Here is a 25875-nt window from a genome sequence, read left to right on the forward strand (position 1 = left end):
TATTTTCCATTGTTTTTATTGACATTTATTCTACCACTTGACATGTCACTGTAAAAAAAAAGGCAAATTTTGAACTTTTGCAGTACAATCGACTTGGATGTTTAAGTTATTTCAACTTAAATTATGTTAAACTGACTTAAAAAAATAGTTACATCTTGTATAACTAATAAAAACAAGTTTAACATTTCTTAACTTATTTTGATGAGTTAAAACAATGTAAAAACATATGTTGTCATAACTTATTGAACATATCATTTTTTACAGTGTATCACAAAGTGAAGAATCTGTTTATGATCTGCTGACCCTAGTCTTAACATAACATCACATGAAAAACTGAGGTGCATTAAAGGTAAAGATAACAGTATTGACTGATTGCTATAGAGTCTTGCTCAAAAGATTACACACCCCTTGCAGAATCTGTGAAACAATACAAAGAGGGATTTCACAAAATGCATGTTACTTTTTTATTTAGTACGGTCCTGAATAATATATTTGAATGTAAACATAAGATGCTTACATTCACAAGTAAAATAAATAAATAAATAAATAACAGAAAGAAAGAAAGAAAGAAAGAAAGAAAGAAAGAAAGAAAGAAAGAAAGAAAGAAAGAAAGAAAGAAAGAAAGAAAGAAAGAAAGAAAGAAAGAAAGCTGATTTTATAAAATGTACTGTGTTCAAAATGTTGTGTACCCTTGATTCTTAATACTGTGTCATTACCTAGTTGATCCAAGGCTATTTTTATGTTTTGTGATGGCTGTTCTTGAGTCCCTTGTTTAAATCCTCCAGGTCCTGCACATTTTTCAGTTTTTACTTTTGCATACTAATATACACTCAATTACATTTTGACATCGTTTGACATTTGAACCCTTTCCAGCCGTGACTGCATACTTTAGAGATCCATCTTTTTCACACTAAGGACAATTGAGGGACTTTACAAAAAAAGTGTCCAAAGGGTTCAAACATTCACTGATGCTCCAGAAGCAAACTCAATGCATTAAGAGCTGGGGATGCAAACTTTTGAACAGGATGAAGATATGGAATATGTTTCCCGGAAGACAAATTAAGTATAATTTACCTCTAGGATTTTCATTGTTGGGGGGCTCAGCCCCCAGTGTGTAACAATGAGGTCCATTTGGTAATGGAGTGTGGTTTATTTAAATCCAAAACATACAACAAAGACTTGCCAAAACAATAAACAAAAGACTTGGCTTGACCAGACTTGACACACACTCACCAAAAGCAGGTTACACCAAACATTCAATACTAGACAAGGAACATCATGAACAATGATTTAACAATGAACCAATGAGAACATGACAACATAACATGGCAGGATCAAATGAGGGAATCACATGACAATCCAGGAAAACATAGAACATGACAGTGAACATGATACACCTAAAAACATGAAACACCAAAACACACAAGTGTAAGGTTGTTTGTTTATTAGTTTAAAAAACAAATGATTATCATTATTTGTGTATATAACTTGTTTATGACCCTTTTCTTTATTTTTTTTGTGGAGTAGTTAAGTAACTTCTTTGTGAAATAACTTCATTCATTCTAATTGTGTTAATGGATGTTTGTTATTCCCAATGCCATGGACTAGTCCTTTGTGTATATAAGTTTCCCCCATGTGTGGCATTGGGTGGCCATGTTTTCTTGATTAGATTTTTTGATAACTGTTAAATTGGTTCTTTTTAGTTTACTTTTTATTTTTTTTTATTTTTGACTTGACTATATTGTTATTTAATTTGTCAAGTAATTTAATTTGTGATTTAATGAATGAATGAATGAATAAATAAATGACTTTATTTATTTATTTATTTATTTATTTATTTATTTATTTATTTATTTATTTATTTATGTATTTATGTATTTATGTATTTATTTATTTATTTATTTATTTATTTGCATTTAATAAATACTTTTTTGGGTTGGTGATCCTATGTTCTTTGCCCTTGACTGCTTGGTCCCTCACATTATGTATAAAGGCAAAAATAGATATGCCTTATTCTGCATCATGATATTGTACATTCCTTAATTATAGGCAAAATTAATGTAGGCAGGGTTTTATAATGCACTGTAAAAAAAAATCAGGTCTCCAACTCAACATTTTCTAGTTACTGATCACATCAAAATATTTTAGTTGGCCAAATTGAATTAAAACTGCATTCATACATTCACAGAAATTCAATTTGGCCAACGGAAAAACGTAAATGTCAGTCACTATATCGAAATTTTTCAATTGGAGACATACCATTTTTTGTTGTTGTTTTTTTACAGTGTGTGAGGTAATTAGGGGGGTTGGGGCTTGCTCTACATGTGCATTTTAAGATGTTCTGAAGGCCAAAAAAAAAAATAGATAACAGTAGTTTGAAAACCATGTCAGTGGGCAGTATTATTTGTCTTTTTTCTTATCTCTATTTCTCTTTGTTATCTTGCTTTGTCTCTTCCCCTCCTAAAGCTGAACTTTGACTGATATAGTTTTTCCATTTTCGTCTGTGAAGAAAGTTAACTGATATTTAAATGTTTTATGAAAAATTTTCATAGACACGTTCATTTATTAAAGGCTGCCAGGAAAGCTAGGTAAATGTGTGTATTAAATTAATTAACAATATTGCACACATTCATTATTAATTTTATGACCAATACAGGCTGAAAAAGCTTTTTTAATTTAGACTACTGAAGGCTACAATTTCATTTTCTGTAGCAAAAAATACTGTGTTCTGTTCTGTTTCGTTTGTGGTACAATATAAATGCATACAATTTGGGAGAAAAAATATACCCAAATGTACAGAACATTTAATTACATTGGACATTAAAAAAATTTAATCAGTGAAACATAAAAGCAAAGACCTGCTTCTGCATCAAGTCAGCTCCAGTGGATGGTGCTCTAAACAAACTTGACCATAGTCTGTGACACAGACGGAGGCGGAGCATCCTGCTCAGAGCTGATAGCAACCGTTGTATTTGTTGGCATTTATGAAATGCTTTCACTGTAGCTGAAACCGCCAACAACAGAGCACATATACTAAACAGGTACTGTAATAGTTATTCATTAATGGAAAGAGGTTTGAATTAACAATCGGATGTTTCATGTTTTGAAACCCATCAACAAAGCTATCAACATTATATTTTGTTTTTAAAAAATCGAATGCATGATTCAGGCAGCATAGCCTACTAGACGCACATGTTTATTTGTTCTTTTTGTGTCAGAGGAAAGCTAAAATGGATGAGCTGAGAATTGTTTTGCTGGGAAAGCAAGGAGCAGGAAAGAGCGCATCAGGAAACACTCTTCTGCTTAAACCATCATTTCACACAGCGGCCAGCTCAAAGCGGGTCACTGAAGCCTGTGTAATGGGCATGTTTACTGAGGACAAGCAAACAATCAAAGTGATTGACACTCCTGGATGGTGTGATTCTTCTCGATTTGAAACTGACATCAAGCCAGAAATCATCAAATGCATCAACATGTCTATTCCTGGGCCACATGTGTTCCTTCTGGTGCTGCCAATTGGCAGGTTTACCAATGAAGAGATAAACACAGTCTTTAATATCCTGAAGGAGTTTGGGGATGAAGTCACCAAATACATGATAGTGCTGTTCACCAAAGGGGATGACCTGGAGGACAGGCCCATTGAAGACTACCTGAAGGAAGTCCACCCAAATCTGAAGACAATCATTCAGATATGTGAAAAAAGATATCACGTCTTCAACAACAGAGACAAAAAAAATCACCAGCAAGTCGCTTCTCTTCTGAAGAAGATCAATGAGATGGTGGAGAGGAATGAGGGAAAATGTTACACAACAGCCATGTATCAAACAGTGAAGGACAAACAGATGGGTGACAGAAGAGAACAACAGTTTAGGAGAGAAGCAGATCATTCTGACCAGGACAAAAACAAAGACCTGTCTGAAAGTGAAAACAGAGGCAGGATAAACAGATATGATGCTGAGGGAGACGATGGTGAGAGAAAATCTATATCAGAGGACACAAAGGAACAAGAGTGTTGTCCGGGGAAAATGACACTACGTCAGAACGGCGCACAAAACAGGGAACATGAGGGGTTACAAGACGGGAAAGGAGATTTGGGAGACAAGAATGTGGACAAATGCTACACAGACATTTTCGAACATAAGACAGAGAACAGAAAGGAAAAAGACATTTTGAAGAGCAATGTGATAGAAGAGCAGAATTGCAAAAGCAGGAGAAATGTGGAAAATGCATGGGAGAGACAAGAGATTCAAGGTATTAATCTGGAGAAAATTCTGCAAGACAAAATGCAGGAGTTGCAAGAAGAGAAAGTTAAAAAAAATGAACTGCAAAAAATATTGGAAGAGACGAGAAGAGAGCTTGAACAAACGGATAATAAACTGGAACTACTGCAGCAGATTATAAATCAACATGAACAATTACAAGAAGAAGAAAAAAGACTAAAGGTGGTTAGACTATAGTACGGCCATCCTGAATGATGTTGCGCAGATGGAAGAAATTATGACCAAGCAAACAGACAATAAATTAAAAAACAAAAACAAATGTTCTTTATGAAATGTTTAGCGAGTTAAAAAAATATTATGAATAATTTTGTGGGGAATTTATCATGATTCTTAAGTTATATCTATCTATCTATCTATCTATCTATCTATCTATCTATCTATCTATCTATCTATCTATCTATCTATCTATCTATCTATCTATCTATCTATCTATCTATCTATCTATCTATCTATCATTTCAAAATTATTAAATATTAAAGATTCTGAGCTTTGATTCAATTAAAGGCTTTTGAGACTATAAATCACAGAAACCGAGTTTGTTAAGTACATTCTCAGTTGTATATCATGTTTGACAAAATACAGTTTTTTATAATCGCTATTACAATTTTTGTTTTCTTATTGTTTCTATACAAAATGCTTACAGTTAACACAAATGTTTAATGCTTAAACTTCTTTTACACACAACTCAAACAAAACCAAAATTATGTTTTTTTACTACCAAATTTACCAATGCTTTAACACTGTGTATCAGAACAGATAACACCTTGTTCTAAAACACAACTATATATCCCATATATTTTATTCCATTATTACTGAGAAACAACGGCCTGGAGTTATGCAAAAATATAAATCACAGCTGATTCCCATCTAAGAGCTGTTCAGGTGTTGATGTTATTTCAATCACATGACCAAATGGTATAAAGAGGTAAAAGAGGGCTTTTTTGTGCTGATCTTGCAAAACAAACAAACAATATACCAACACAAAAGTAAGAAAAATGCCTGCATTAGGGAGAGGTATGTGTATGGAATATGTGTAATTCCATCTTGTGTTATAGTGTTTTTGTGTCATTGTGCTATTATTGACTAAATAATAGTCAATAATAGTCGAAAGTCGTTTCTGTAGCAGCTTTTAAAGTCATTGGATAACCTTTTTCTTCTTTAAAAGGGCATGTGAAGTTTCCCAACATTTTTTGAACACTGATCAGTTTATAGCAAAATGGAAGAAGACAGTTCCTCGGCCATAATTACAAAGTATGTTTCAGTTTTCTGAAAAGATTAAATATTAATTTAGTTGGCATACACTTGAAGCATATCTCATAAAATGTTTAGAAATGTAAATGGCTGGGAGAAAGAGAAGAGTAAACAGTTGGGAGAATATCAGATGTAGGGTCTGTGCATTCGGCCTCAAAGTGACAGCAGCTTTGTAAAGAGCTTTGTAACTTTTATACAATGAAATGAGTTTAAGGTAGTTGCTAGCATGTCAGATGAAGCATTACTGACTGGCTTAAACCATCATGATGGCATAATGTGCATTTATACAACAATAATAAAATAATGCATTGACATAAAAAAGGAAATTTACTTTTGATAAGTACTTTTACAAACAAATACATACTTTTACTTAAGTAAAAATCTGTTTTTAGAATTTTCACTTGTAACAGAGAAATACTTGACCAGTAGTAGCCTACTGTAACTATTACTCAAGTAATAGAGTTGTGTACTCTGTATGTTCACCTCTACTCTCAGGTAATATTCTATACATGCTGGGTACGATTAATGGTATACATTTTTTATCATCTCAGACATCTATTTTGTAACTATTTTAAGTGTAACAATTACTGAATATTAAACCCTTTTAATTGTGCTAACTATAACTGTGATTAACTTTGCTACCTCTATTGCAATACAATTTCGTTACACTATAGCAATGCTCTCCCACATATTTTGCTAATGTAACTGTGCTTCTTTCCGTCGTAGCAGTGGGTGGTAATAAACAAGAAATGTACAGTTTTCGATCTAGTCTGCTGATAACGTTTCTTTAGTCATTGGCAAACCCTTCAGCCTGAACCACTGTAGGCAAACCACCCTTAGTTACAACTGCTTGATTTTTAATAGTTATTATCAGCACAACACAGATACAATGCATATTCATCAAAATGAAAACAAGAGCTGCATTGCAATTGCATTCAGCACTTCTCATATGGTGCTGGAAGACCTGACCGCCCAGCCAATATGATTTTACCCGAGGGCAGATAAAAAAAAGGATAGAACCTTTTTAACCTGTAAATATTTGTAAGTTACAAAAATAGTTCCTATACCTAAATTGTAGAGTATAGGAACAAAAACGGTCATTTATAAGATAAGCATAGACGAGAACTAACAAAGAACTGAGGAAACTAAGGGCTTAAAACACAGGGAGACATATTGAGTGACAGGTGAATGTAATTACTAACTAAGGGAACTAACTAGCGATTAAAATGGATTAGGTCCTGTCCGAAATGGCAGGTGCACTTTGGATCAAAGTGCGTGTCCGTTAAGGCCACAAGACCGTAGGGTGTCGCATTTGTCATTTAAGTTTAAAGAAGGGTGCTCATGAATGCCCCCTTTGTAGCTGCTATGCGCCCTCGATGCACACTTCAGCTGAGCCCAGGAGTTTGCGAGCTATGCAGAGGACTTACCCCGCATTCAAATCGGCATTACGTCGTGAAAGGGCAGACTCGGAGTTGGAAGACTCTGAGGATTAAGGGTGCCATTTGGTACAGGGCCTTAGAAAGGCGGCAATGATGACAAAAGATCCAGGAAGGGACCAGATTACAGCCAGGACGTTGACCCATGGCAGAGTCAAGGAAGGAAGGAGCCATGCTGGAGATTTGGCGGATGACCTCAGGGGGGCGACTGACATGGAGCCAGTGGAAGATGAGACCAGGGTGCAGGCGAAGGGCTGATGAGACCAGCCAATATCGGAAAGACAAAACAAACCCCTGTTCTGCAATATTGATAACCAGTGCTCGAAGTGGGTCAGTAGGCTACACACCAGTATGCAATACCAGAACATTTATCTTTTAATCTGTAGTGTAAGCCTACCCCCACTTTTTCTTGCGTACCAGCACTTCTCATGTTGCTGCAGGACCGCTGGGGGAAACTCATTTTTCATTTTCATTTTTTTTTTTATTCCAGGCAATGGCACAAAAAGTACAAGGTAGACAAATTATAATTTAAGTCATATCGTGCAAGGAAAACAAAAAACAAACAAAACAGAATATAAAGTATTCAAATATATTTATATATAAATATATATTTTAAATAATAAACAAAACAGAACATAAATTTAAAGGATTAGTTCACCCAAAAATGAAATTGATGTCATTAATGACTCACCCTAATGTTGTTCCACACCCGTAAGACCTCCGTTAATCTTCAGAACACAGTTTAAAATATTTTATATTTAGTCCGAGAGCGTATCCAAGTGTATGCACACTATACTGTCCATGTCCAGAAAGGGAATAAAAACATCATCAAAGTAGTCCATATGTGACATCAGTTAGTCAATTAGAATCTCTTGAAGCATCGAAAATACATTTTGGTTAAAAAATAACAAAAACTACGACTTTATTCAGCATTGTCTTCTCTTCCACGTTTGTTTTCAAACCTCAAATAAAGATTCAAATGGTTATGAATCAGTGAATTAATTCATGATTCGGATCGGCAATTTCACATGATTTCAGCCATAGATATCCATAATAAAGGCTAGATGTCTCGGTCGCGCTGATGGAGGTCGCCGTCCGCAACTGGCGGCCATCTTGTCACAGGCAGCTCACTCACTCGTAACAGTGTGTTTTAATGGTGCATGTACTTTTAAATAACCATAACTTGCTAAAATTTCAAGCGATTTTCAATCGTTTCGTTTGTTATAAACGTCAGAGATGTAGTTATGACACTATGAATAATTATAACCATGGACTTCAATATGAAAGTAACATTGAACAGAACAGATAGGTGCAATGAATATACATACACACACACACACACACACACACACACAAGGTATTTATGTTAAATCAATATATAGGCTACTAAAACTGTGTAAAATATTATATATTATTTAGTTATATACAGTATATTTATATTTATATATATATATATATATAGCTCTGGAAAAAAAATTCAGAGCTGTATGTATATGTATATATATATACTGTATATATATATATATATATATATATATATATATATATATATATATATATATATATATATATATATATATATATATATATACTGTATATATATATATATATATATATACTGTATATATATATATACTGTATATATATATATATATATATATATACAGTATATATATATATACATATACATACAGCTCTGAATTTTTTTTCCAGAGCTATATATATATATATAAATATAAATATACTGTATATAACTAAATAATATATAATATTTTATACTGTATATATATATATATTGTATATATATATATATATATATATATATATATATATATATATATATATATATATATATATACTGTATATATATATATATATATATATATATATATATATATATATATATATATATATATATATATATATATATATATATACGGATAACTCTAGCCTTTATTATATATTATTATATACACACACACACACACACACACACACACACTTTATAATAAGAATATCAAGAATATCAACAAGAATATTATAATAAAATAATTTGTATTAAAAAAAACAACAAAAAAAACATGCAAACTAAGTTTATTTTAACTTCAAAAACGAAGTTGTTTATGGGCGTGCATTTCCTCTCTCTCGCTCTAGTCACGCACGCGCGCGCCCTACCGGGAGAAGAGCCCGTACGGCCCATACAAGGACCTTCCGCTCTATCGACGTCAAGCGGACCTATACTCGAAAAAAAACTCTCCAAAACTTGTGAGAAACCGGAAGGAGTATTTTTGACACAGAAATACTCCATCAAACGTCCAACATTAGTTTTTGAAACTTTGTCTATGTTTAGGATGGGAATCCAAGTCTTTAACAGTGTAAAAAGCTCAGTATGCATGAAACAGCATTTCACCCCCCCTTTTAATAATGTTTGTACGAAACCAAACCATTTGTAAATCCGTCAAGATTTCAACGAGATAAAAGTATTTATGTTTGTACAGATCAATCACCTTACATCAGGTTCCACAGAGCTCGACAGAAAGCCTGCCTGTGACAAGATGGCCGCCGGTGATGACGATGGTGACTCCGCCGTAAAACATCTAGCCTTTTTTATGGATATCTATAAATTTCAGCAGTTTGAGAGGCGATCTGAATCATGAATCAATCCGCTGATTCATAACCGTTTGAATCTTTGTTTGAGGATTTTTTTTAAAATGCGGAAGAGAAGACAATGCTGAATAAAGTCATAGTTTTTGTGATTTTTGGACCAAAATGTATTTTCGATGCTTGAAGAGATTCTAACTAACTAACTGATGTCCCATATGGACTACTTTGATGATGTTTTTATTCCCTTTCTGGACGTGGACAGTATAGTGTATACACTTGGATACGCTCTCGGACTAAATATAAAATATCTTATACTGTGTTCTGAAGATGAACGGAGATCTTACGGGTGTGGAACGACATTAGAGTCCTTAATGACATCCGTTTCGTTTCTGGGTGAACTAACCCTTTAAAGGACATAGCTATATTAAATATGTATCCAATTGACTTAAAAAAAAAAAAAAAAAGAGAGACATTTTTTCACCCTGTAATTCAATTTAAAAAATATATCTAGATATCATGTTGTGGCTGCAAAGAATCGCAAGACACAGGAGTAGGAACAGTAAAGTCATTAAAGCAGGAAATTCATTAATAATAAATTCAAAAAGGAAACACACAGAGTATTACCAGGAATAAAGCATCACTACCACAGAATACAAAGACAAGTGCAAACAAAGAACCATGGAAACTAAGGGCTTAAAAACACACAGACATAATTATTGACATGTGAATCTAATTAGTAACTAAGGGAACTAACTAGGGATTAATCAGGTCTAAACTTAACCTTGAGACCCAATTAACAAACACTTGGAAACAAAGGCAACTAAACTAAACTAAACAATTTGGTTGCTTAGTTCTTTTTTTGTCTCTCGATTTTGATATCAGGTTATAACCTGACAACTTGCCAAACTGTTTACGTAAAAATGGGATGGACTGAGGTATCCCTTAAAAACTCTCTCTAGTTTCTCTCTCACAGACTCTCTGTCTGGATCTCTGACAAACTGAACCAAAATGAATAAACAAATGTCAGGTCTGTAGCAGATGTATCTTGTAAAGATTTGAGACTGTTTTGTAGATTTTATTTGTGTATTCCTAAAGGTTGTTGTATATGCATAGTTTCATAAAATAATAATAATAATGCCTCTGTTATTATAAAAAATATAATGATTATTTAGAAATCGCATGGCTTTGTCTGTGAAAAAGACTTATTTCATTTTCCCCTTTTATAGAATTTAGAATTGTCCTAGTTGGTAAAACAGGGGTGGGGAAAAGTGCCACTGGTAACAGCATCCTTGGAAAAGATCGTTTTCACAAAGCAGCAAGCTCTAAGTCTGTGACAAAGCAGTGCAGTCTGGCTACCACTATTATGGACGGCAAAATAATCAAGGTTGTGGACACTCCTGGCTGGTGTGACACAGAGCTCTCTGAGGTTGAGCTCACACAGGCAACAGTGAAATGCATCGACATGTCATACCCAGGGCCCCACGTCTTTCTTCTCATCTTGGCGATTGGCCGCTTTACAGCCGAAGAGAAGACAACAGTCCAGCAGATACAGGATGTCTTTGGGGAAGGAAGTACAAGATATACAATGATTCTGTTCACGAGGGGAGATGACCTGGAGAACATAAGCATTGACAGCTATCTAAAAGGGGCTGCAGAAGATCTTCAAGCCTTGGTTTCCAAGTGCAATGGCAGATATCATGTTTTCAACAATAAAGATAAAAGCCATAACCAAGTGGCCGTTCTCCTGCAAAAAATCCAAGACATGGTGAAACACAATGGTGGTGAATGCTACACCAACTCAACATACCAGCTGCTTGAGAAATATAAGAAAAGAGAAGCTGAGTTACAACAGAAAGCTGATGCCACCAAAAAGGAGATGAAAATCAGAGAGGCTGATCTTCAAAGAAGAATAAAACTCATGGAACAGGAGCAGCAGTGTCAAAGGTTGAGAGAAACGCATCTGCGGGAACAATTGAGTCAACAGGAAACGAACAGCGCCAATGCTATATTTTCTTTGCTGGAACAAATGCACATTGATGAAAATGTCAGGAAACAAGAAGAACGACGGAGAGAGGACTGGTTGAGTTATCAACGTCGCATTCAAGAAGAGGAGACGAGAAGAAAAAATGAAACACATGAGCATAGACGTAGAATGGAGAGAGAGAGGCAAAGGTTTGAACAGGAGAAGCAAGAAATTTTAAAGTATGAAGAAAGAATACTCAAGCTGAAAGAACAGACGCGTCAGGCAGAAGCTGAAAGAGAGGGAATGTTAAAGAAAAATATAAAGAAAAGCAAATGCATTATTTCATAAAAACTAGTTTCGTAGATTAATGAGCATTATTTGATATTTTTACAATGTTAAAATATCTATTTCATGAAATGTTATAAATGCTGTTCAATAACTATTTCTCTAATGTGTGGCAGCACATTCATAAATTATAATTTCTTCAAAGCTACAAGAGCTTTCATGGACTCTTTCAAAATAAATACAATTTAGTAGTTAACTTAAATGTCTTTTAAAAGTGAATTCCTTCATCTCAGACACATCACACAGAATAACAAAGAAATACTTTTGTGTATGCAACTTTGTATCGCTTAAGAGTAGGAGGCATTTATGTATTAAGATTAAAAAATAAATGCTTGAGTGTTATGTTAGATAAGCAACATTTTACAGGCAAAAAGGATACAGACCGAAAGGAGAAGAGCCAAAGAGGAGAGCTAACAGGAGATAAGTTTTGATTGAAACTTTAGTTTGCCTTAATTTCTGGAAAATTGCAGCTAATAAATGACTATCATTTTAAATGGCAAGCAATTGTCTGCCAGTATTGTTACTGAAAACCTTTGTGCAAGAACTGACCACATATAAGCCTTCTTTTCAAATTCTAAGTAACATTTGAATGCTTGATTTAGGTCAGATTCAACTTGAACAAATCAAGCACAGAACAGAAAACTATAGCTCCAGCATAAATAGCAGCTGAACATATATAAAAATGTCAAGAACCATGAGATTTCTAATGTAAGGCTGAAAAAAGTAGTAGATAGCGAAATGTCTAAATGAGGAACAAGGACTCTGAGTAAATTAACATCTGAACTGTCCCTCACACATCACTGGAGACGCATCTCACTTCAGCTAATCTACATCTTTCCCTGTTGACCCTCTCTCATGCTGAGATCACTGAAAATACACACAAAATCTTTCTCTTACAATGTCAATCCACACGAAAGAGTATTATATGTGTTTAATATCGTTTGAAATGTCTCAGTGCGACTGGTAGCCTACAAAGATCTCATCCCCTCAGAAGTTAACCAAAAGATAATCAATGTTTTAAGAGTTCAGAAATATCTTGTCTTAATATGGTGGGTGTGGCTTTCAGCCATTTGGCCTTTACATCAATTTAAGTCTATAGGACTTGATTAATGCAAATACCCATTGTGAACTCATATTTACATTTGAAAGAGTTTGTGCATTTGAGGGAATGTTGCAAAGAGCTCAGGGCTCGACACGTTAAAGGTCAGCCTGTAGGCTAATGCTGGACGTCTCAAGATAGCTAGCATTATGTCATTTTCAGAAGTCAGGTATATACTTCAGAGTATTTGATGTTATGTATGGATTAGGCTACCTTTGAATTGATTATGTAATTTGCATTATACATTTACCTGACTGTTAATAAATGGCTACACTTTGTTTTATTCTGACTTGCTATGCAATTATTCAGGTTACGAACGGGTATAATTTCAACAAAGTGTTAAACGGAATAATTAAATGTGTAGCCTACTTAAACAATTAAATATAAATGACCTAATAACCAATTGGAATGCTAACCTAAATTCAAAATTGTGATTAAATGGAGTCAGATAAAAGAGAAATTTGAATATAATCCCTATGCCCCGCTGAAAAGACCGAACGTGCATCTACCCGCCGATCATTATAGCCACCATTGGGACGATTTGGGCGGCCTCACACTAAACATGAGGAACTGATTATCATTAAGTAGAGATGCCTAAAATGCTTTCATTAGTTTGCTAAATGATAAACTAGTTGAGCAAGAACGTTGTTGTTTTTTAAATCATTGAAACAAATGCAGGTTTAATATGTTTTTATTTCAAAAAAAAGAAATTCCTAGTGGACAAATGCCTGCCTGGTAATAATCCACACCAGTGCTAGACACAAAACATGAACTCCCACCCTTTGACAAAACACTGTAGTACACAGCAACACTATGAGAGAAGATCACAATATGGAACAAATGTGAAGTTACTCAAACACAGGTAAAGTGTCACCCATCAATAAAAGCACTTCTATGGAAAATTTAGTCTGAAGGTTTTCCTCTGTGGAATTAAATTGTACTTCTGGGTCTGAGAAACTTAGCTTTAAGTGCTTATAGTGCAAAAAAGCAGCAGATAAGCTTAAACTAAACAGTCAGCCATTGGATGAAGATTCTTCCTACGTGACATTAAAAAGACCAAAAGATCTGAAAGAGTGCTCATTAACACCATCTACAAGTTGTACAAGAGAATACCATGCCATCTTATCCATAATATTATCCTCCAATTGGGTCATTGCCACTGTTTAAAAAAAACAAAAACAAAACAAGGGTAACAAACGAGGACATGGGGGCACTACGTGAATAAAAACAGTTACTCCACAGAAGACAAATGGCACATTATGGAGGTGCCCTCTACTGATGGTCCAAACCCACAGCAAAAATACAAAATGATATGGGCTTATTCAGCATATCACTGGGCAGAGGTCCTGACCACAGTGAAACATGACAACAGGTTCTCTCTATATGAAAGATGTTACCTTTATCAGATGGAATATTAAAACACGAATGGCTGATTTGCATTTTTTTTTTTTTACAGTGACCAACACAGACATGTTGGCATGGCAGGAGAAAAAAAAAAAGAAAAAGAAAAAAGACATACACATGGATGACATGTCAGACAAAAGAGAGCAGTTGTATGTGTGCACCCGTGCATGCATAAAGTCGATGGATCCCATCCAAGATGGTGCACCTAAAATTTGGGCAAAAGCAGAGACAAAACAGGAAAATTTGCACATATGGGGAAAAGCACAAATCTGCCATATTTAGTCCCCTTTGGTGCACTACGCAATCCAAAAAAAGGTTAATTTAAAAATGGTCAATAACTCAATTCTCCATGCCAGACAATATTCTGCAAAAACAGAGTTTATAAAAATGTCTGTCATGCGCAGTCATGTAACAAAGTACATGTTTCATACACGCATACACTGCTCTGAGTTGCCTCGCACACACTGATACTAAAGGAATCTAGCGCATTCTGTACTCCGACGTCTTGGACACCTCACAAAGCTGGCCCTTGAAGTCAATGTCGACAGTAAAGTCCAGGTCTCTCTGAAAGACAAAGGGGGGGTATAACTTCAGCATAACTTCACCAAATGATTTCTGAAGGATCATGTGACATTAAAGACAGGACCGATAATTTATAAAAAATTCCAAATGATGTCAACATAGAAAAGTGTTAGTTTAACTAGCAATATATTTTCCGACAGTACTCTACTGTATTTGATCAAATGTGGCTTAAATATTAAAAGTACCTTACAAGGCAAAACCCTGGCAGTTTTTTTTATTTTTTTTAAATCAACCTTTATATAATTACAAAACAGATATTAAAAGACTGTTTTACACTATCATGCAAGACTCCTATAACAGATTTTATTACACGGCTCTGTGAAATACTTGATTCTGATTGTTCAATCACGCATTCCAGCGGTATATTATTTCCAGATAACACCCGCTCATACGGGTACTACGAGTTATCTTGACCGGTACTACTTCTATGCTTAACGCTGGCGCCATCTTGTGGCTTAAACAGCAGTGGGTTACAATGGAAGACTTCAAGGCAGGTTTCCTTTGTAACGTTTTTAATATAGATATTTTTCTTACACGCACACATCGATTCGAATCAGAAGGCTCTATTAACCCATCGGAGTCGTGTGGAGCACGTTATTTGACGGACAGCTGCGTTTTTATGGACTCCAAACAACTACAGCTTGGCTTAATGTTAGCCTGGACTTTTTAAATATCCAGGCCTCCGCTTCGCGTCGGGGTCCTGATCACTCTGTCGGAGTTTATTCTGCGATGACAACCAGCTGGGTGTACATTATCCCTTACTTAGAATATTAAAGTGCAGATGGGGCTTACGTTATTCTTGACGTTAGGTTTCATGCTGATGGTGCCAAAGATCTCCTCTCCGGTCTTTACCGTCAGATAATCATCAAGGTAGAACACCGTCTGCTTCCAGTGAGTGTAAGGAGACTCTGGGCCTAAAAGACAAATTTCACTTGTCTGTCAACAGGGTTTATTTATTTATACGTTAAAAAAACTAATTGTGAAAATGGGGGGGGGGGGGGGGGGGGGGAAAGAAAACAAAAATGGTACTTACTAGTAGAGAAGCCAGTCCTCTTGTGGCAGCGAGTGAACTCAATGTTGAAATAGGTTACTAGCGCATGAATGTAGTCATTCCTTTTCACCTGCAGGCAGAAAGGTGACGTAAAGGACAAGTCCTCAATCTTCACCGTGTAGATGTCCACCTCCTAAAGCACAGAAAATATACAGGGTGAATAAAGCAAGGTTTATATAAAAATAAAATAAAAACAGCCCATCTATCTATCATGTATGAGAATTTTTGGTGGCGTAAACTAACCTTAATGAGGCAGGCAGTGCTAACAAGTTGCTTGGGGTCAACGACATCCACTAGAGGTTCTTTAATAGCCACTTCCTTGATACAGGACATGTCAAATCCATAAACATTCTCCCACCCTAAAATAAAAAAATAAAAAAATGAAATGGACGTCATCTGTCAGACACAGCTGAAAACCCTCAAGAGTGCGTTCAGAGATTGACATACAGTGAATTTTGTAATCCTTGTACTGTCGGTCTTCAATAGCAGTGACATAGAGCGTGGCTCTGTCAGGGAAAATCAGACCATCAGGTTTCTGAAAGAGAAAAACAAAGGGAAATGTGAACATTGACTCAAACTAAAGTCAGCACGCACAATTTCTATACTGAATGGCTGCAACACTCCACAGCGTTAAAAGGACATCAGCATACACCCACCAGCCATTTGTCTCTTGCATAAATGACAGTGTTGAGCATGGATTCGTAGAAAAGACAGTAGCCCATCCACTCAGAGATGATTATGTCTACTTTGTCCACAGGAAGCTCAACCTCCTCCACTTTGCCCTTAATAATGGTAACAACTAGACAGGGAATATAAGGGAACCATTTAATACATTCAGCTCAAAATATCACAAAAGCTATAGCTTGGCTGTGCAAATAAAGTCTGTAAGAATGTGGAAGTCAAAAGCTCTGAGAAGCACTTACTATGGTCCAACTTGTTGGCCTTCACAATCTTCACAGCATAGTCTGATATACTGCTACACTCAATCTGGTGAACAAATGACAAAAGGATAATGAAAAACTTGACAAAAGCATAGAAAGGTAACCCACTCATTCCCTAAACAGGACGGACAATTACCTCATTCAACTAAAATACTCAGAATAAGAACAATTACATACGTTTTGTATCCAGAACAAAAAAAAGATGAAAACAATGAGGTGACATTTACAGAACTGTAAAGGATTTACACTGACCCCAATAACTTTCTTGGCCCCAGCTTTGGCTGCAAACATACAGAGGATGCCAGTTCCACTTCCCACATCCAGCACCACTTTATCCTTGAAGAGATGCTTGTTGTGGAACATGGAGTTTCTGTAAGTCAAAGTACGAACTTCATCCTTTAGCATTTCCTGTGGACACAGAATGGGTTACATTAGTCACAGACATGAAGACAATAATTGTATCACATTCCACTAGACATGGAGCAATAGGAATGTACCTCATGAATGCCAAAGTGTGCATAGGAATCAAAGTAGTAGTCTTTGGAAGTCATATCTTCTGCTGCAGGTTTCACTGAGCTCTCTCCCTGGGATACCTCAAAAAACAAAAAGACATTAAAAAAAAATAATCAAACTACACACTATGAAAGCAGCATGAGCAGGGCTTCTTTTAAGTTCTAGATGTGTTTTGTTTGCAAAACAAGCACAAAATTATAAGGAAAAAAACACCAAATGGTTATCAGATCTGCTTTGTTGTTATTTGTATCCATGGAGCTTCCACAATTTCCGGAGTATTAGTTTTTGCATACGCACATTTCAATTAATATAACTTGTTTCGTTCGCGAATGACTCGTCTTAAAAAAAATCTATTAACGTCAAGTTTAATGTTCGCTAAGTAGCAACACAACTATTTGTCGCCACCAGCCGACAGAAAAAAACAACATTTAGAGTCACTGAACGAAGTGTTTTTGGCAAATTGATTCATCGTACATAACGTTAGCGCTTACAGACCAGCTTTAACGTTAACGTTACCTCTTTAAACCGGCTTAGAGCATAAGTTATTTCTTCCAGCAACATTTAACTTAAATGAGAGAAAAGGTTATACAGCCTTTAAATCAGTATTAACGTTAAGCGTTTTAACAGCGTCGGATGACCTCGTGAACATTTAAATTATAACGTTATGCATGCATGAGGGGAAAACGTGGTCGCTAAAAAAAAAGGCAAAAAAGGCCACACCAATTATAGAACACTAATAAAATTGTTCCTTAAAATCAGATTAATCGTGGCTGAGGACCAAAACTGCAATAAGTAGCAAAAGCTATAATAGCCATCGAGCTGCGATGTTCAGTCCCATGCGGTCTGTAACGTAACGTTACCCAACAATAAGTCATTCAAGCACTCAACCAGCGTGCTACAAATTGCCCTCATGGAAACGAAACGATGAGATAGCTAACATGACCCATACTAATATATTTCATTCCAATAATTAGGGGCTGCACATATCAGAAATAACTATTTTTTAGCTAATTAGCAATAGCCAACACGTGATGCGAAATGAATGAATTATCCGAGGCTGGCTAAAATGGATGCTCAAGATGCGTGTGCGCACATTTTCTAGCCACCTGATAACTAACGTTACATACGCAGCAAACAAATGTGTTCAACGATTTTTACAAAATCATAACCAGAACTGAAGCAAAGTTCCTGTATCGATGCTGGTATAGCGCAAAGCTAATTGATATCATCGGTGTTCTAGGCGAAATGGCCTTAAGTCGTTTAAGCTTACCTCCATTCCGTCTGCCGTCTCCGCCATTTCGATAAACTGGATTCCAGAACCACGACTGCAGCAAAGCTCATGTAAAACACACTTGTATTGCTCCCGCCTCTTTGCTGTGACTATTAAATTATTTGATTGGACGACAATCACGTGACTAACTAAAAGCCTCGCCCTCTTTCTTGCAGCTCTCCGTCATAGGTTCAACTTCTCTGCGTTTTTTCCGCTCTTTTTAAGCGTGACTTTCATTGGACCAAACTGCTGGGCGATTATTTTTTTTATTTTTTTAAGCTACAGATTTTACATTTTACTATGTATCTGACAATTATGATTCATTGCCTTCAGGCAGATATCAGATTTGGGCTGATGTAATTTTATAATCGTTTAAACAAACAGTGATGCGCTCAAGAAATGGTTTGAATGAATTTATTCCATGCAACAGAGAACTACCAAACTTAAACAGAAGAAAAGGGAGAAAAACATGGACCCCCCTCCCCCCAAAGCAAACCAAACCCCGTGTCCATTTAATTCTTCCCTGTATTTTCCCCCAGTCAAAATAAATAGTTTTTGAACCAAAACGTTATAATATATTGTTTTTTGTGTGTTTCTCAGAATAAAGACATGCAGGTTTGGAACATCACAAGGTAGGGCCTACATGTTTTTGTTTTTGATGATGATGATGATGATGATGATGATGATGATGAATTAGGCTAATCAAACAATCATCAAGCAACCTATATTGTCCAAGCGCTTACTTTATGAAAGATAAAAAAGGCATGTTATTTTCATCATACACATCAAATGAGAGACAGAATGAGAAAATAAAATCTTTTTAAAATAATTTATTTGCAAATTATGGTGGACAATAAGTATTTGGTCAATAACAAAAGATCATCTCAATACTTTGTCATTTACACTTTGTTGACAATGACAGAGGTCAAACGTTTTCTGTAAGTCATCACAAGGTTTTTACACTGTTCAGGGGCGTAGCACCAAATTTTGGGCCCTGGGTACAAACCATCTTGCTGGGCCCCCGTACCATGTACAGTCCCTGACAAAAGTCTTGTCGCTTATCTATTTTCTAGAAATACCTGATATTAACCTGACTTTTAATTAATTCATTGGTGTTAGAATTAGCTCATATGAAAAGCTAAAACCCTCCCAAATGATGTTTAATGCACTGAAATAAATAATGTTCACAGAAAAAATATTTATCATTTAATCAAGACAGAAAGGTCAAATTTTGGCAAGACAAAAGTTTTGTCGCCTATACAGAAATTGAACAAATTTACTGCAAATACAAAAAGATGTCAGCAAATTAAGTTGTGGTGCTGTGAGATCCAAATTTAATATCTTGTATGACTTCCATGAGCTTGAAGGACTGCATCCATGCGGTTTGGCAAGGATTCATACAATTTATTGATGAAGTCATCAGGAATAGCTAAGAAAGCAGTCTTGCATGCCTCCCAGAGTTCATCAATATTCTTTGGTTTCGTCTTCCATGCGTCCTCTTTCATCCTACCCCACATATGCTCAATGATGTTCATGTCTGGTGACTGGGCTGGCCAATCCTGGAGCATCTTGATCTTCTTCGCCTTGAGGAACTTTCATGTGGAGATCGAAGTATGCGATGGAGCACCGTCCTGCTGCAGAATTTGGCCTCTTTTATGGTTGGGAATAAGAGGTAGCTAAGATTTCTTGGTATTTTAGACTATTGATGTTGCCTTCCACCCTGCAGATCTCTCGCACACACCCATACTGGATGTAACCCCAGACCATGATTTTTCCGCCACCAAACTTCACTGTTTTCTGGGTGAATCTCGGATCCATTCGCGCACCAGTTGGTCTCCTGCAATATTTGCGGCGACTGTGGTGTAATTCAACAGAAGATTCATCTGAAAAATCTACCTTCTGCCACTTTTCCTGCGTCCATCCTTTTAGCAGGCTGTGGGCCTTGGCAAATGCCACACGTTTTTCAATTGTCTTTTGTTTAGTGCTGGCTTCTAGGCACTGATTTGACCATGGAGGCCATTTCGAGACAGAATCCGACAAACTGTTCTGGTTGTCACAGGGACTTCAGGTGACCAGGTCTCGTGGAGCTCTGCTGCAGTGGAAAATGGGCTGGCCTTGGATTTTCGAGCCAACAAACGGTCCTCTCGAGCAGTTGTCTTGCGGGGTCTGCCTGACCTGGGCTTGTCAAAAACGTCTCCAGTCTCTTCAAATCTTTTTTTTATCCTCTGTACTTGACGCTGAGACACATTGAAGGTGTCTGCCACATCAGCAGTGGATCTGGTCTTCAGCCTCTTGATAATCAAAACTTTAGTCTCAGGGTGAATCTTAGGCATGTTTGCAGAGGTCTAGTTGCAGTTGATGTGAAGGTCTAGTGTACTGGGGTTCTTTTTATACACACTTGAGACCTAATTGATCCATTCTTAGTCACAGGTAAAGCTCATATGACAAGATGACAACACTTATGTCTTTGCAAAAACTGACTCAATGGGCTTTACCAAGCTGTGAATATTAGAATACTTTTTGAAAGTTTAGTTTTTTACTGAAACATTATCACAAAAGCTGGTGGGATTAAAATAAGCCATTTCTTGTAAAAAAAATCTTGATTAGAAATATATTTCAGCGGCACTTTAGGTCAATTTGTACACAAGCGACAAGACTTTTGTCAGGGACTGTATGTGTATGTATAGAAAACTGACTTCTAAGCCCCCCGCCCCCCGCCTCGGGCCCTGGTTACTCAGTACCCTTTATCCCCCCAGTCCCACGCCCCTGACACTGTTGCTGGTAGTTTGGCCCATTCAGATCTCCTCTGGAGCAGTGGTGTTTTGGAGCTGTCGCTGGGCATGGTTTTTCCTACAATTTTCTACAAAATTTCTACAATTTTGTTTCTGGTGTCCTTTGACAGCTCATGGTCTTCTTGGCCATAGTGGAGTTTGGAGTCTGGCTGTTTGAGGTTGTGGACAGATGTCTTTTATACTGATAACAATTTCAAACAGGTGCCATTAATACAGGTAAAGAGTAGAGGACAAGAAGAAGTTAGAGGTCTGTGAGAGCCAGAAATCTTGCTTTTTTGGAGGTGATCAAATACTTATTTTCCACATAATTTGCAAATAATTTCTTTAAAAAATTGACAACGTGATTGTCTGGATTTTTTTTTCTCATTCTGTCTCTATAAAGTACCTATAAGGAAATTACAGCCCCCTCTCATCTTTTTAAGTGGGAGAACTTGCACTTGGAGAACTTGGAGGCTGACTAAATACTTTTTTGCCCCTCTGTATAAATGTTTCATTCACAGTAACTGCCTTTCATAAAGCTCTTATATCAAACTTTTGATTTGCATCTTTCTCGGTCAGAAAAATACATGTGTCTGTTATGTATTCCGACTGATCTTAATGGTTAATCAATGAATCATTTGGTACACTTACATTTCAATCAATATCAATTATAGACATAGTTTGTACTTTGTTTGCAATTTCCAATATGGTTAACCTACTATATATATATATATATATATATATATATATATATATATATATATATATATATATATATATATATATATATATATATATATATATATATATATTTATATATATATATATTTTTATATATATATATATATATATATATATATATATATATATATATATATATATATATATATATATATATATATATAGCATATTGCGATAAAGTTCATTATTTTCCATAATGTAATGATAAAAATTAAACTTTCATATATTTTAAATTCATTGCACACCAACTGAAAGATTAATGATTTTGGCATACAGCTCATGAAAACTCAAAAAATTAGCATATCATGAAAAGGTTCTCTAAACGAGCTATTAACCTAATCATCTGAATCAACTAATTAACTCTAAACACCTGCAAAAGATTCCTGAGGCTTTTAAAAACTCTTAGCCTGGTTCATTACTCAAAACCGCAATCATGGGTAAGACTGCCGACCTGACTGCTGTCCAGAAGGCCATCAGTGACACCCTCAAGCGGTAAGACACAGAAATAAATTTCTGAACGAATAGGCTGTTCCCAGAGGCATCAAGGCATCTCAGTGGGAAGGAAAAAGTATGGCAAAAAAACGCTGCACAACGAGAAGAGGTGACCGGACCCTGAGGAAGATTGTGGAGAAGGACCGATTCCAGACCTTGGGGGACCTGCGGAAACAGTGGTCTGAGTCTGGAGTAGAAACATCCAGAGCCACCGTGCACAGGCGTGTGCAGGAAATGGGCCACAGGTGCCGCATTCCCCAGGTCAAGACACTTTTGGCCTACAGAGAAGCTGCACTGGAGTGTTGCTCAGTGGTCCAAAGTACTTTTTTCGGATGAAAGCAAATTTTGCATGTCATTCAGAAATCAAGGTGCCAGAGTCTGGAGGAAGACTGGGGAGAAGGAAATGCCAAAAAGTCCAGTGTCAAGTACCCACAGTCAGTGATGGTCTGGGGTGCCATGTCAGCTGCTGGTGTTGGTCCACTGTGTTTTATCAAAGGCATGGTCAATGCAGCTAGCTATCAGGAGATTTTGGAGCACTTCATGCATCCATCTGCTGAAAAGCATTATGGAGATGAAGATTTCGGTTTTTAAGCACGACCTGGCACCTGCTCACAGTGCCAAAACCCCTGGTAAATGTTTACTGACCATGGTATTACTGTGCTCAATTGGCCTGCCAACTCTCCTGACCTGAACCCCACAGAGAATCTGTGGGATATTGTGAAGAGAAAGTTGAGAGGCAAGACTCAACACTCTAGATGAGCTTAAGGACGCCATCGAAGCATACTGGGCCTCCATAGCCCCTTTCACACTGCAATTCCGGCAAATACACGATAATGGGACCCGGCATTTGTTCCAGGGCCGCTAGATTTGGTCCATTCACACTGCCAGCAAAATACCGTAATATGTGCACTTTCACACACAACGCTTAACGAGGTCACAGATCGAGTTAACATGTAACATCCGAATGTGACGTATAATGGCAAGCGATCTCAGCTTCAGCGCGGATAGTAAGGAGCTCCGTGGTCTCGACTTGTGTCCGGTTTGCGCATATTTCTACTTGTTTAATTTTAGTTTCTTTTGTATACGAACACTCTCTGCGTTTAAAACACAGACTAGCTCTTCTGGCACTGCAGAGTTGTATTATTGAAAAAACAAGCTCTAAGAGTCGCACGATAACTACGTACACGTTGCGGCATTAGTTTTGGCTTTTGTTCACACAGTGCTCATCCCGGATCAAACCCTGCAATGTTACTAGGTCCCTGACCCGGGTTCAATTCGGTAATCAATTCCGGGACGTGGTTGCTTTCACACAGAAGGCGACCCGGCAATGTTCCGGGAATGTTGCGGGTCCGACGTGCAGTGTGAAAGGGGCTTTCAACACCTCAGCAGTGCCACAGGCTGATCGCCTCCATGCCACACCGAATTGAAGCAGTCATTTCTGCAAAAGGATTCCCGACCAAGTATTGAGTGCATAACTGAACGTTATTATTTGAAGGTTGACTTTTTTTGTATTAAAAACATTTTTCTTTTATTGGTCGGATGAAATATGCTAATTGTTTAAGACAGGAATTTTGGGTTTTCATGAGCTGTATGCCAAAATCATCAGTATTAAAACAATAAAAGACCTGAAATATTTCAGTTGGTGTGCAATGAACCTAAAATATATGAAAGTTTATTTTTTTCATTACATTATGGAAAATAATGAACTTTATCACAATATGCTATTTTTTTATAAGGACCTGTATGTATGTATATATATATATATATATATATATATATATATATATATATATATATATATATATAATTTATTTATTTTTTACCAATCAGAACCACTATGTGTGTGGCCTAATTGACTCTACCCTTCTCCCCATAAAGATGGCAATATCCTAAATCCTTGTCCCCATCATACAGAATGAGTTTTTTTGAAAATGTAACAAAAAATTAGAAGGTTTTGTGTGATTGTGCAGTATCAAAACCATTATAGAGAGTGCCCACAGAGATAGTGAAATGTGTGTGGATAGATGGGACAGAAAGATTTGCGGTTTCTGCACATAGAGCAGAACAGAGTATAAGGGAGAGTAAATATTAAATGACACTTACACTTTAGACTGACCAGAAATGCAAGAAGAAGGCAGACAGGTTGCATCAAATACAGCATTTTGTCATATGGTTTTTATAGCCCAGAACATCATGGCTTTATCACTCCTTTTGATAAAATGCTGAATAGATACTATTACAAACAAAGTAAGTGTGTTTTTTTTATGTAGCATCTGTAGCCATGTGTTACTGTATTTAATTCAGAAATGCAGGTGATTTGAAACATGTGTTGTTTGTTTTTGGATGAACTGATTGTTACTAAACTGAAAGAAGATCATACTGTTGTGTTTCGATTATCGTTCTCATTACATATTATAATAATCTTGTGTTTGAAACAATAATTATGTGGACTATGAAATGCAACTCAAATGAAAACATTAGCCTACATGTTTACAGGTTTTGAAAGAATTATTATTTTTACAAGTGCGATCAGTTTGGAGTTTTGTATTAAGAGGTTTGAAAATGTAGACCTTACTTGTGAAAAACAAAGCAAATAAAAAACCTCTAAATTATTTGAAAAGCAGCTTTTATTGCTTTGATCCACCCAGGGTGTTCCCAGATAAGCTCCAGCTTCACTGTGACCCTACAAGCAATTTGATAAATGGATTAAAAAATGTTTAATGTAAAATATTAAATCAAATATTCTGTAGATAGATAGATAGATAGATAGATAGATAGATAGATAGATAGATAGATAGATAGATAGATAGATAGATAGATAGATAGATAGATAGATAGATAGATAGATAGATGTCAAAATCGTGCTCTTTTGTAAATAGCAGTTTTAACTAACGTTAATTGTCAGATTAATTAGCATAATAGTAACCTCTCTGGGAACTTATTATCATACTCACATACTTGTACTTTGATACTTTCAACAGTGTCGATCTTGTTTTCAAGCCAATTAAAATGGTTACAAAAATGAATTGACGTATTAACGGACAAATTACGCACTGAATGGCAGGCACGGAAGTGCAAGTACCCAATCAGATTAGTAGAAACGGACTGGGGGCGGGACATATTGGAAGGAAG

The 25875-nt window shown here is 36.2% G+C and overlaps 2 protein-coding genes across 3 annotated transcripts; one reads left to right on the top strand and one right to left on the bottom strand.

The window, feature by feature from the left end:
• The first annotated feature begins 2994 nt into the window (after nt 1-2994).
• On the top strand, nt 2995-11882 carry LOC137048904 (GTPase IMAP family member 8-like). The gene is made up of 4 exons (XM_067427251.1): nt 2995-4445; nt 7043-7207; nt 9466-9544; nt 10798-11882. The coding sequence occupies exons 1-4, from the start codon at nt 3231-3233 to the stop codon at nt 11880-11882; spliced, it is 2544 nt and encodes an 847-aa protein (XP_067283352.1). The 5' UTR covers nt 2995-3230.
• A 1771-nt stretch (nt 11883-13653) lies between these two features.
• On the bottom strand, nt 13654-18840 carry prmt1 (protein arginine methyltransferase 1). 2 transcript variants are annotated; one of them, XM_067416412.1, is made up of 10 exons: nt 18740-18840; nt 17454-17549; nt 17209-17364; nt 16939-17002; nt 16672-16814; nt 16463-16550; nt 16259-16374; nt 15998-16148; nt 15757-15878; nt 13654-14946 (listed from the first exon to the last, which is right to left on the bottom strand). In XM_067416412.1, exons 1-10 carry the CDS (start codon nt 18764-18766, stop codon nt 14863-14865), a joined length of 1047 nt encoding a protein of 348 aa, XP_067272513.1. In that variant the 5' UTR covers nt 18767-18840; the 3' UTR covers nt 13654-14862. The 2 variants fall into 2 exon arrangements, with proteins under 2 accessions (XP_067272513.1, XP_067272520.1); XM_067416419.1 differs by having other exon boundaries at nt 17454-17540; nt 18740-18798.
• Between the last annotated feature and the right edge of the window lie 7035 nt (nt 18841-25875).

Source organism: Pseudorasbora parva, chromosome 2, assembly GCF_024679245.1.
Source record: "Pseudorasbora parva isolate DD20220531a chromosome 2, ASM2467924v1, whole genome shotgun sequence".
In the NCBI taxonomy this organism is placed as follows: domain Eukaryota; kingdom Metazoa; phylum Chordata; class Actinopteri; order Cypriniformes; family Gobionidae; genus Pseudorasbora; species Pseudorasbora parva.